Genomic DNA, 12,895 nt, shown 5'->3' on the forward strand with positions numbered 1-12,895 from the left:
AACCATTGAGGGTTTCTTTACTTACTACAGATAATTTTACTTTTTGTTACTTTCTATCGAATACTGTTACTACAACCCCCAATACATTAAAACTACCAGGCAGCATCAGACGTAATACTCGCTACAAGTTGATTAGATTGCTAGTACTTACTCAAATTAATGCCTTTCAATGTATGGCAAAGAACGCGGCTCATTCTTCCGCCCTCACATTCGCACTACAATGGCACCTGATTAACTGGCGGTGTTTGTAGTAGAAATGTGACGTTAACAATTTGGCGTCCATGTGTGTCACACGCCAGGGCGTAATAAGTGTCGTAGCTAAACTACCCTGCATTTCAAAAAAGGAGCCCAGCATATCAGGAAAGGGCCAGGGCTAGCACATACAATTAAGAGCATGTGAGCATCCTTTATGCCTTCAGACACTAGCACACTCTAAAAACATGCATCTTTAATAAGCTTTAGTAACTAGAACTCAATGAATGTCAGTGTAATATAAATAATTACATTAAAAAAAAAAACATGTTTATTTCTCCCCGCCCTTATCCAGGGCGAGTTAACATATTAACATACAAAATAAGACACTAAAATTTTTTGTACAAATCAATACAAAACACACTATAATAAATTACATATTTACATATAAAATCAAATTGCATATGACATACACGTTGCATCAATGACGAATACCATTCAAGGCACAAACTAGAGAAATCCTAACATACATCAAAATATAAAATTACATAAGGCATACAAGATGCTCAATAACAGGCATCATTATGCCAGATGAAACAGACCAGACCATCAAACACCTCCAAGACCAGCACTCAGTAGTCATCACTCCTTCTCCCTCAGACCCTATATTTCATCTTATAGAACAGGTGTCTTTTCAGCATTTTCCTAAAGTTCTGTAAATTTTGCTGTTGGCGAATGTATCCTGGAAGGTTGTTCCACTTTCTGGGACCGATGTAGTGAAAGACACTGTTTCTGGAAGAGGAAAGCCTTAAATCCTGCACAGATGGAACAGCAGATCACAATGCTCAATTGAGCGAAGCAGTTGAGCCGGCTCATGCGACAAGATGCTCTGGACTAGGTGTTTAGGGGCCAACTTCTGTAAGCACATGAAAACATTTACCAAAAGCTTGTAACGTATCTTGTCTCTTACTTTCGGCCAATACAACCTTATAAAATATTCAATTACATGCTCACGTCTATCCAATTTAAGGCCTCCTAATAAGGTCTAAGACCATTGACTAACTGAAGATGAAAATACACCTTCCGAACTACTACAAGCACTTGCCCTCTCATAGTGAGTCCTGAATCCACAAGCACACCGAGATACTTCACCTCGCGTCTCACCAATACTCTCTCCCCCAGCAACTCAACTGTCTCTGGAACATTAGCACAACACCTGTGTCTTCTGAATGCTTTAACTTCAACCTGTTATGGTCCATCCAATGTTTAATCACTACCACTACCGATTGTAAGCGTGATGATGCTGTTTGATAGCCTGTGTACTCACTGTGACCTGACAGGATCTGTGCTGTAGACTGCTTTCAGCACTCTCACAGTAGCTGCATGAGAACATGCACTGTCATGATGCTGGGAATGATTCTGTAAAGCTGATTTTCAGGCTGCCAGTCAGACTCCTATGTCTGACCACACATCAACCCTGCGGATCAACGGATATGGACGGATATGGGTGGAGGTGCGACAATGCAGCCAGCACCCTGCAAGACATCACCAAGCCTCTTAAGGACGCCTAAGAGCCTGCGCTTGACCCCTGATTTACAGTAGGTGAGACCACCTCAGGGATGGCCCCGAGCTCTAGAGAAAACTATGCAGGCTGGCTAACAGGTACCCAGTGGGATCGGCCTGTCAGCTACAGGCCAAAGTCTGTGAATTCTCAAGCAGGCAGAGCTTCAAATTCATTTCAAGCACTAAATTACCCAAAAAGGGGATGAAATTACATTGAATTAGTTACCACTTGGACTCCGTACTTGAACATTTTAACCCCTGAGAGTCGTAGCCGTATCTTGAACAGACTCCACCTTTGATTCTGTGCATCTATTTGCCATTGATGTCTCCTGCTTGAGAGTTGTTTGTTTCTTTGGGGGGGTGGGGCGGGGAGGGTGGGGGGGGGGGGGGGTTTCTCTTTGTGGGGTGGGGGTGGTGCTTGATCGTGGAGGACATCAGAGTCCAGTCCTCTGCGGTTGTCGGGTGGAATTGTATGCCCTGTTTCTACTGCTGTTGTACTTGCTGTTGTGCTTAATAAAATAGATTTGAACATAAAAAAAAAAATAATAATAATAATAAAACAGGGAGAGCAGAACAAACACTCCTGCAGGCATGCATGCAGAAGGAAAGAACTGAAGGTGGAGCTAGAGAGCCCAGTGAAGTATAAGAGGCAAAGTGAAAAATCCGGAGTAGATTCCTTCTGCAGCAGCACATAGCTATAGGGAAATAACCCAACTGTCTAGAACAGGGGTCTCGAAGTCCCTCCTTGAGTGCCGCAATCTAGTCGGGTTTTCAGGATTTCCCTAATGAATATGCATGCACTGCTTTCAATGCATATTCATTGAGGAAATCCTGAAAACCTGATTGGATTGCTACTCTCAAGGAGGGACTTTGAGATCCCTGGTCTAGAATGTCTCACCTATTGCACTGGAAAAACTGTTTATAACACAGGTCTTGCTCTTTAAACCTATGTGATAAGTCGGATGACAGAAGTGGCCGCAAGGGACCCTTGAAACAGCACTTGTTGCGAAATATGTCGGGTCAGTCTCTCCCAGGTCATATCAGCTGTTAAGAAAAGTAGCTTTAAAAATGGCACATGATATATGAATGGCAAATTAAAAGGTATAAAGCAGTATAAATTAAATGAAACTGGAATTAAGATATTAAGGCCAATGATGAAGGCCCATGTAATTCTTCTTGCTATATAAAACTACAACAGCGGTAGAGTGGTGGGGCTGAGGCCCAAAGATACCCATTGAAGCGCTGATACAAAGTGAACTACACCTGGGATTTATGTGAATTTGGGATACTGTTTAATGTTCTAGGTACAGTGAAAGTTAAAAATTACATCATTATTTTGGAGCTATGACACATGAGGGTGACCAAAATGTGAGAAGGTCACAAGATGTTTCATCTACCTCCTACACAAAAGATTCTAAGATTTGCAGTGCTGTATGTGTTATATGGAAAAGAAGTGGGGTGTGCTTGTCAGTGACTACTGGGATGCATGTTTGCACTCCTGCTGAAAAGTGTTTTTACAGTCTCTGAGCTAGCCTTCTGACAAGCACTTTGAATTATCCATTGTGTGTGCCACTTTGTGTGGTGGCAAGATAATGAGGTGCACAATCTGGAGAGAAAGGAAGAATAGACAGATAGTGAAATGCTACCAGAAAATAGGAAGACTCAAAAATTTGGTAACACTACAATAATGGAAGATTTTAGTTACCAAATACTCTGCCAATTAGCAAATCTGTAGTGGACCCAAAAACAATAATCAATAAAACTTGTACAATCAAAGAAATAAAGAGGTTGAGAAAAAAAGACCTCAGAGTACTACAGAGACCTTGCAGCTCTTCAATTTCAGGTTCTGCTAAACCCATTACATGTCCTTAAAAACTCCATCCTTACTATACAGAAGTACATTTTTCAATCCATATAATTTCAAGAGTATTTAAAATGATTTTACAGTTACTGTTAAATCATTTATATTCCACTGTTGCCAACACATAGTTCATAGCGGACCACATATAAAGAACTAGATCAATTAACAGATAGGCATCCAACGAAAATCTGACATGAATCCATAGTTTCTCCACCTGAGGAGTCTATCTGTACTATTTTCTATTAAAAATAAGGGGTATTGAGGCAGATGGAGGCTTTTAAAATAAAATTGGGGAATCCAAGATGGCCACCGCAATAGTGATTCTGCCACCTGAAACGGTCTGAGGAGAAAAAATGTCAACACAAAAAATGCAGGGAAGTAGTTTCCTTATCTAACCCTAGAATCTCTCTGAGGTATTTCCTCCATAGGATCTTAGGGGAAAGAAGATATATCTTAGGAAAATTAATCATTCTCAGATTTCTAGCTCTATCTGCATTTTCAAGCGCTTCTATTTTGAATATTATTATTATTATTAACGAAACCTTAGATCAGAGATGAGAGATTTCTGCCTCAGGCAAGTCAGGAGTCGAACAGATGGTTTGCTTCTTCGGACTGCTGTCCAGACCCCTATGTCGGCATGGACCTCAGACCCGCACTGGAACTTTATGATGTCATGGGGGGAGAAACACAGTTAGCCCCAATTCTGGATAAACCACCATGGGACCTGCTCAGTCTGCACTCAAGCTTACTTATTATTGAATCTCTGTATTTTTATGAAATTTCTGTATTTTTATGCAATTATTGTATTTTTACATTTTTTATGAAATTGTACCATTCACTGATTGCCCGGTTTCTTTTTATGTAAACTGCCTATAACCTGAGGCAGCCGCCTATAACCTGAGGCAAGCCACTCAAACCTACTGCAGACAAACCTGGGGCGAGACTGCTCCCAAGGGTATGAATCCTGAGCTCAGAGACATACTGGTGCAGACTGGCCACACAGGAATCATGCGAGGCATGTGCCTGTGGGCTACAGACCTCAGCCTTGAGAGTGACTGGAATCCTCTTCCTCCAACCAGATAATAAAAAAAAGCGAAAACAATAAAGATTAAACGCGAGCAGAAGAAACAGGCACCCTACTCAACTGCAGAGAATAAGACTGAATGGGTAGAGCTCATCCCGGAGTGGGGGTTTAACCTGATGGTCAAGATTACCAGTCCTGTTGAACAAGAATGATTACTTAACATAGGCTCAGAGATGAGGGCAAAGCTTCAACATTTGAAAACTTGTGTATCTTGGGAAGGGGAACTAGGACTAAGCATTTTTTTCAACAGTAGCTATTCCCTTTAAGAGAGGGTTCTGAGGAACACTGGGCTAGATGTTAACAGTCTATGAAGCAAAATAATGAGCTTATGAGATCACATGTTGCATTATTTATTTACCGCAGGAGTCACTAACCTAACTAATTAAAAGCAAATTGGACATGATCTTGAATGAAGGGAATCTTCGGGATCCCAGTCAGCATGGATTCACCAAGGGTAGGTCCTGCCAATCCAATCTCATCAGCTTCTTTGACTGGGTAACAAGAAAGTTGGACTTGGGAGAGTCTTTGGACGTCGTGTACCTGGACTTCAGTAAAGCTTTTGACAGTGTCCCACACCGCAGGCTGCTAAGCAAGATGGAATCGATGGAGTTAGGAGAGACACTAACTGCATGGGTCAATGATTGGCTGAGTGGCAGACTTCAGAGGGTGGTGGTTAATGGTACCTTCTCTAAAACATCGGAGGTGACCAGTGGAGTGCCGCAGGGCTCGGTCCTGGGTCCACTCCTTTTCAACATATTCATAGGGGATCTGACTCAAGGGCTTCAAGGTAAAATAACACTATTTGCCGATGACGCCAAACTATGTAATATAGTAAGTGAATGCAGTTTACAGAATTATATGGCGCAGGACCTGCTTACATTGGAAAGTTGGTCCTCAACCTGGTAGCTAGGCTTCAATGCTAAGAAATGTAAGGTCATGCACCTCGGAAGCGGAAATCCATGCAGGATGTACTTCTTGAACGGAGAAACTTTAACTAGGACTTCAGCAGAACGAGATTTAGGAGTAATCATCAGTGCAGACATGAAAACTGCCAATCAAGTGGAGAAGGCTTCATTTAAGGCAAGGCAGATATTGGGTTGTATCAATAGAAGTTTCGTCAGCTGAAAGCCTGAAGTCATAATGCCGTTGTACAGGGCCATGGTGAGATCTCATCTGGAGTACTGTGTGCAATTCTGGAGGCCACATTACAGTAAAGATGTGCGCAGAATTGAATCGGTTCAGCGGACGGCCACCAGGATGATCTCGTGGCTCAAGGGTCTCTCGTATGAAGAGATACTGAACAAATTGCAGCTCTACACTCTCGAGGAACGTAGGGAGAGGGGAGACATGATCGAAACATTTAAGTACCTCACGGGACGTGTCGAAGTGGAAGATGATATTTTCTTTCTCAAGGGACCCTCGGCCACAAGAGGGCACCCGCTCAAACTCAGGGGCGGAAAATTTCATGGCGACACCAGAAAGTATTTCTTCACAGAGAGAGTGGTTGATCATTGGAACAAGCTTCCAGTGCAGGTGATCGAGGCAGACAGCGTGCCAGACTTTAAGAATAAATGGGATACCCATGTGGGATCCCTACGAAGGTCAAGATAAGAAAATTGGGTCATTAGGGCATAGACAGGGGGTGGGTAAGCAGAGTGGGCAGACTTGATGGGCTGTAGCCCTTTTCTGCCGTCATCTTCTATGTTTCTATTGCACTATGCTAGTTATTGACTTCTGCAGTAATCTTGGCAGCCATAAAATTTCATTATTTTAACACAGCTTAGCAGCTTAATCATGTTTTTTAGGATATCCACCATGAGAGAAATTTGCATGCAAATCCATCTTGACAATATTCATTGCAGATATCCTAAAAACTTGACTAGCTGGAGATCCCCATGACAGGTTTGGGACCCACTGCTCCAACAGATCTCTTTAGATCCCTTGCAGATCTACTATTCTATAATAATAATAATTATTTGTATTCTGGCACTTTTATCACCAAAAGGTAGGAATAATATCCAGTTATATATTTTTTCCCAGAATGCACTCTTGGAGAAACTTCAGACCAAAGGGAAATTTTTATGAGTAGCTGTACATTTACAAAACAGATAAATTCTGGGGGTTTTTTATTGTGCACATTACACATTTGACCAGAAACTACAGAATACACTGTACAAAACATTGAAAGAAAGTCATTTGTGAACAACACAGCCATATAAAAGAGATTTTCTGTAAGGACATTCAGAACTTTTTTTTTCTTTTTAGATGCCTGACAATGTGTTTTTGAATATTTCAGATTTATATTACTTCTGTACGCTATAAAAATGTCAAGATCTTTATTTACAAAATAAGCTTATTTATACAATTTTAAAATAGTAGTCTCCAAGAAGTCAAGACACTGTCATTTAACTTGAATAAAAATGTGATTTTAGGGGGCCAAGACAATAGCATTGCTCTATACCAGCACAAGCAAGACCTGGATTAAGTTCCTAGACCTTACTCTTGCTCCTTAGGCTGATGAACAAGGGGAACTATGCAGCCACTGTCTGCAGCACCCGATCCTGGTCATTATTCAACCCTTAAAAGCATAATTATGTAAGGTTGTACATCTGAATCAGATCATATTTGCAGAAATGGTTCAACTAAACAAAGGGAGGAAATATAAAATATGGAAAAATCATCAATTAGCAGCATATGAAGGCTCATATCACAGTTTCAATCAAGTTGGAGCCCAAAGGTACAGAAGGTGGCTTCTGAGCAAATATCAAAAGGAAACAGACATAGATAACAGAATAAAATCACAAAGTAACTACACATATAATGTCATCCAGTAAGGAATAATGTTATTATTGAACCATGTGCCAAGATCTTCCAAATGGTCTCGATGATCAAGAACTCTCCAAAATATCACAAGTCACAGCTTGGCATTTTGCTACATGTCATTTGCTGAATCCATTCAAAGGTTACATTTTTGCAGTGTGCTGGTACAATACAGATACTTAGAATTAGTAGCATTTTGTCAGAAATGTCTTTCTCTCAAAAAAATCTAAATGTATAAAAAGAATACCTACCTAAAAAAAAAAGTTGATTTATTTGCTATATAACAACTTTTCAGCCCAATGGGATGAGATCAGACAAAAAATATACCGGTGGGGTCAATATATTTCTCAGTGCTACGTCTGCCAGGGATTTGGACTACAGGCATTTGAACACTGCAGTGAATACAGGAGCATAAGGTGAGATAAATCTGTATCCTATATGCCCCAGAGGTTGAAATTCAAAAACTCCCCAATCAACAAGAACAAGTGCTGGTCTCTGAAGTGATGCAAGCTGACCTGAAGTCACGGAGAATATTCCAAGAGATTGATTTGCATAAGATAACTAATTTGGTGTTAAGTGACATATTTGGCTTATTTAAAACCACAGACCATTTGGAGCTGGTGCTCAGATAGCTAATGTCAAAGGTTAACGCTTCCCTCCTTTTCTCCTGCCCTTGCTCTGCTTTTTCTGTAGCTTTTCCTTCCTAGCAGCGGCCATGGTGAAGGTGATACAATGAGCATCCAGGAAGTCCAGCAGCTTCCCTACAGAGATCTTGATTCCATTCTGTTTGAGTTCTGCCTGAAGCTCTGCCAGCTCCAAGGGTTGGTACAACAGGATCTTGCGATGCAGCTCAGGGTTCAGGCGGATGTAATGCCTCAGTGCTTCTGTCCTGTTCTTCTCCTGGATTGCAGCTTGAGAGGATGTGATTGCTGCCTCCTCTGCTTCCTCCTTTTCCTCACCAGCTGAAAATGCCATCTCAAACTCATTAAGCAGAGAGCTGAAAAGAAGCAGAAAGTTAACAGATATAAAGGTAAGAAGAAACAAATCTGTATTATAAAAAAAATCTTATTTCCATACACATTTATATATTCAGGGCTGGATTATAATGAAGTAAAAATACATTGTTATATTACTTCACTACATTTTTTAGTACTTTTGCCTGTAACAAGTTACAAAAGGGACACATACTTTTTACTTGTAACTAATGTACTTTTCCTGTGTACTTTCTTACTTTGCAAAGATGTACTAATGTTAAAAAGCACCATATATGTGATTCTTCTTAACTGAAGTGCGCATTTCCCTACAGTTCACCTCCTTCCTCTATGGCAGTGGTCTCAAACTCGCGGCCCCCCAAGTACTATTTTGAGGCCCTCAGTATGTTTATCGGAATCACAAAAGTAAAATAAAACAGTTTCTTGATCATATGTCTCTTTAGCTATAAATTACAATATTATTATTAAGACTTAGCAAAATTTTATTTCTTTAATAAGACATTAACTATTTTTTCTGTGGCTCTCTATGTACCTACAAATCCAAAATGTGGCCCTGCAAAGGGTTTGAGTTTGAGACCACTGCTCTATGGTGATCAACTACCCTCCTATCCAGCATTAATTCTTGACTTTTTTTTTCTGGATACATGTTTTTAATTACAATTTAATTTGATAGCATACATTACTTCTTTTAAGCCCTGTCTGAGATGAAATAGATTTTCTTTAGTACTTTTACTTAAATGATTTCTTGACCAACTACTTTCACTTTTACGTAGGTATTTCCGAAACTAGCTTTTTCTTCTGCTTTTCTCTGCTGTGAATGCTTATCTTTGACATCTAGAAAAACAGAATACAATGAGAGGGGTCATGGTTGGTCTTATGCACTATAGGCACCAATTGAGATTATTCATTCAATATGGTCTTGTTGCACTGGGAACAACTCTTCAAGCTACTGGGGGTCTTCTTAGACATGTCATCTTATAAAATAGTCACAGAAAAATCAAACAATTCAATAATGAAAAATACCCAGATGGGAACCTGAGGCCTACAAAAATGGCTTAAATCAGGCTAACAACAAAAATAAACTTGAAAAATACTGGCTAAACATACCTAGGGATATTTCATGGGGAAAAAAAGACTATACAATAGCAACAGGACTTACAGAGTGAAAAACCAAAAATCTAATCACTGAAAAAGCACATGCTATGGCAAGTAACATAGTAAATGATGGCAGATAAATACCTGAACGGTCCATCCAGTCTTCCCATTAGTTATACCCATTAGAAATATATGATTAAATTAACTTAAGAACATAAGCAATGCCTCTGCTGGGTCAGACCTGAGGTCCATCGTGCCCAGCAGTCTGCTCACACGGCGGCCCAACAGGTCCAAGACCTGCGCAGTAATCCTCAATCTATACCCCTCTATCCCCTTTTCCAGCAGGAAATTGTCCAATCCTTTCTTGAACCCCAGTACCGTACTCTGCCTTATTACGCCCTCTGGAAGCGCATTCCAGGTGTCCACCACACGTTGGGTAAAGAAGAACCTCCTAGCATTCGTTTTGAATCTGTCCCCTTTCAACTTTTCCGAGTGCCCTCTTGTTCTTTTATTTTTCGAAAGTTTGAAGAATCTGTCCCTCTCCACTCTCTCTATGCCCTTCATGATCTTGTAAGTCTCTTCTTTGATATTTCAGGGTCATAGACTGTAAAGTCCACCTGGTATTACTAAACTAAAACTTAATTTTATAGAACGGGTCATCATCCAAAAGGAGCTCGACTCGGTTAACAATAATGTAAAACATAATACATTAACATAACAAAGGAAATGTAAACTAGAATGGTTAGTTTCCAAAGTGTTTAGCAAACAAGAAAGTTTTCAGGGCTTTCCAGAATAGAGCGAAGGGACCTAAACATCTTGTTGGCGTCCAAGCAAGTGCAGTGCAAACACATTTATTAAGCTCCAAAGAAAACTAAGGACTGAGGACGACCTGCATTACTGCAGGAACATGTGCATATGCACAATGAAGCTTTCTCAAAAGTTTTGAAAGGTGCTGGAGGAAACTTTTCAAGCAGGCTCTGTTGGATAGTATCACCCATATATGAGAATTCACTTTTCCTGCTTATCCTCCGAGAACAATTTTTTCTCATCACTTGCTTCCATTCTGATGGAAACAAATAAGAGCAAAAGGAAACAATGAACTAAGGGAGAGTATCCACTAGGAAACAAAATTAAAATGTCATTTTTCCCCCATGGGAAATGCAGGGGTAAATAGGTGGCTGCCTTGATGTACCTTTACAATGAGGTAGTATAAAGATAGGTTCATAGATGAAAGTGCGCGGGACAATCGCGCGAGGACAAAGCCGCTAAGACAAATGCGCGCAGGATGTCAGCGCGCTGGATTAAAAGGTAACTTTAAAGCGCTCCGAGGTGAGTGTGGGGGAGAACCCCCAATTTTGCTTAGAAATGTTGGCGCTGCCATCGGAGGGTTTGAGGGATAACCCCCCCACCCCACATTAGAGAGGAAAGTGTAATTTTTCCCAGTGTTTTAGTAAAAAATTACAGTTTCCTCTGTAAGTTGGAGGGATTCTCCCCCACCCCCAAAGAGAACACTTCTAAGTAGGGGAGGGGGTTACCCACTCACACACCCCTTGGAGCACTTTAAAGTTATCTTTTAATCCTGCGCACATTTGTCTTGGCGTCTTTGTTCATGCACGATTGTCCGGGGCGCTTTAGTCCCGTCACCGTAAAGATATTTGTGGAAGAAGATTTTGGGCAGGTCAATAGAGTCCCTCAAATCCATTACCGGTCTGCCCCAGTGACGCACAATGAGACTGAATGCCTTTGGTATAGGGACCATTTCCCCTGGGTCCAGAAACTGCCAACTGAGAAAGTTGACTTGAACATTTTCCACTCCAGTCGCATAGGCAGCGGAAAGAGCCTGCAGATGGACTTCTGCCCACCAGAAGAGCATCTGAGCTTCCAGACGTAAGAGAGCACTTCTGATGTCTCCTTTTCTGTTCACATATACCACTGCTATGGTGTTGTCTTACTGCTTTTCCTTTTAGGACCTTTTCTAGAGCTCTCCATACTAGCTGAACCACCCCTTCTGATGGTGAGTCCACTGGTCCTGAATCGCCCAGCCAAATAGGCTGGCATTGGTCATGATAGTCACTTACTCCTTGATTTGGAGTGGCATACCCTTCAACAAAGAGTCTCCTTGAAGCCATCAGCATAAGCTGTTCCTCGCTTTCCCTGACCATGGGAGCTGCATCTGAAGAGAATGCTGCTGAGGGGACCACTGAGAAAGAAGAGCATCCTGGTGAGGCCACATGTGCTGTCTGGTCCAGGGAATAACCTCCAGGGAGGCTGCCATGGAACCCAGCACCTAAAGGTAATGCCAAGTTTCAAGTTTCAAGTTTATTAGGATTTTATATACCGCCTATCAAGGTTATCTAAGCGGTTTTTACAATCAGATACTCAAGCATTTTCCCTATCTGTCCCGGTGGGCTCACAATCTATCTAACGTACCTGGGGCTATGGAGGATTAAGTGACTTGCCCAGGGTCACAAGGAGCAGCGCAGGGTTTGAACCCACAACCCTAGGGTGCTGAGGCTGTAGATCCAACCACTGCGCCACACACTCCTCCAAGTAGTAGGAATTTGCATTACTAAGAGATCTATGACTTGTCACTTGAATTTCTTTTTGTGTGGCTTGGGAAAAAAATTGCAGCCATAAGCCGTGTCGAAGTGAATTCCCAGATACTCTAAACTCTGGGTCAGCTCTAGTTGGCCCTTCTTGAAGATGACTATCCAGTCTAACCCCTGGAGTAGATCCAATACCTGTCACACTGCTGGCTCACACTCCAGTTTGGATGGAGATATGATTAGCCAATCATCTAGATGCACTGCAACCACTACCATTACCTTGGCAAAAGTGCGGAGAGCTGTTGCTAAACTAAACGGGAGCTGCAAATTGGAAATGTTCCTGAAGTACATGAAACCTCATATACTTCCTGTGGCCTGGAAAGATGCCCACTGCCTGATCCAGAGCATTCTGAAAGCAAAGATCGCATATGCTGATATCTTGCTCATGACACTGATACAGTCATATAGGGGCAGGCATCCTCCTCTACAGAGAGTTCCTTTCTCAATCTAGAGTGACAGGCCCATATAGCAAACGAAGCTGCCGCCTCTTTGATTCTCAGAACTAGAGTTTCAAATTGTCTCTTCAAAATCATATCCACTTTGTGAACTTGTGTATCTTTCAGCATAACTCCTCCCTCACTTGGGAGAGACATGAGCTTGGTGACCTGAGCCACCGCAGAGTCCACCTTTGGCTGATTAAACAGCTGCTGGAGACTCCAGTGCCATCACGTACAGTCTGGAC

At 41.5% G+C, this 12,895-nt stretch overlaps 1 protein-coding gene across 5 annotated transcripts in view; it reads right to left on the minus strand.

The window, feature by feature from the left end:
- Positions 1–6,809: 6,809 nt before the first annotated feature.
- The window catches only part of SLX4 (SLX4 structure-specific endonuclease subunit), a 147,279-nt gene continuing 141,193 nt past the window's right edge, over positions 6,810–12,895 (minus strand). For all 5 annotated transcript variants that reach the window (XM_033963782.1, XM_033963783.1, XM_033963781.1 and 2 more), the window contains one exon: positions 6,810–8,517. In XM_033963782.1, the coding sequence (XP_033819673.1) occupies positions 8,166–8,517 (352 nt within the window). In that variant the 3' untranslated portion in view covers positions 6,810–8,165. The remainder of the gene's footprint in view (positions 8,518–12,895) is intronic.

The sequence above is a fragment of the Geotrypetes seraphini genome, chromosome 11, assembly GCF_902459505.1.
Source record: "Geotrypetes seraphini chromosome 11, aGeoSer1.1, whole genome shotgun sequence".
NCBI lineage: Eukaryota > Metazoa > Chordata > Amphibia > Gymnophiona > Dermophiidae > Geotrypetes > Geotrypetes seraphini.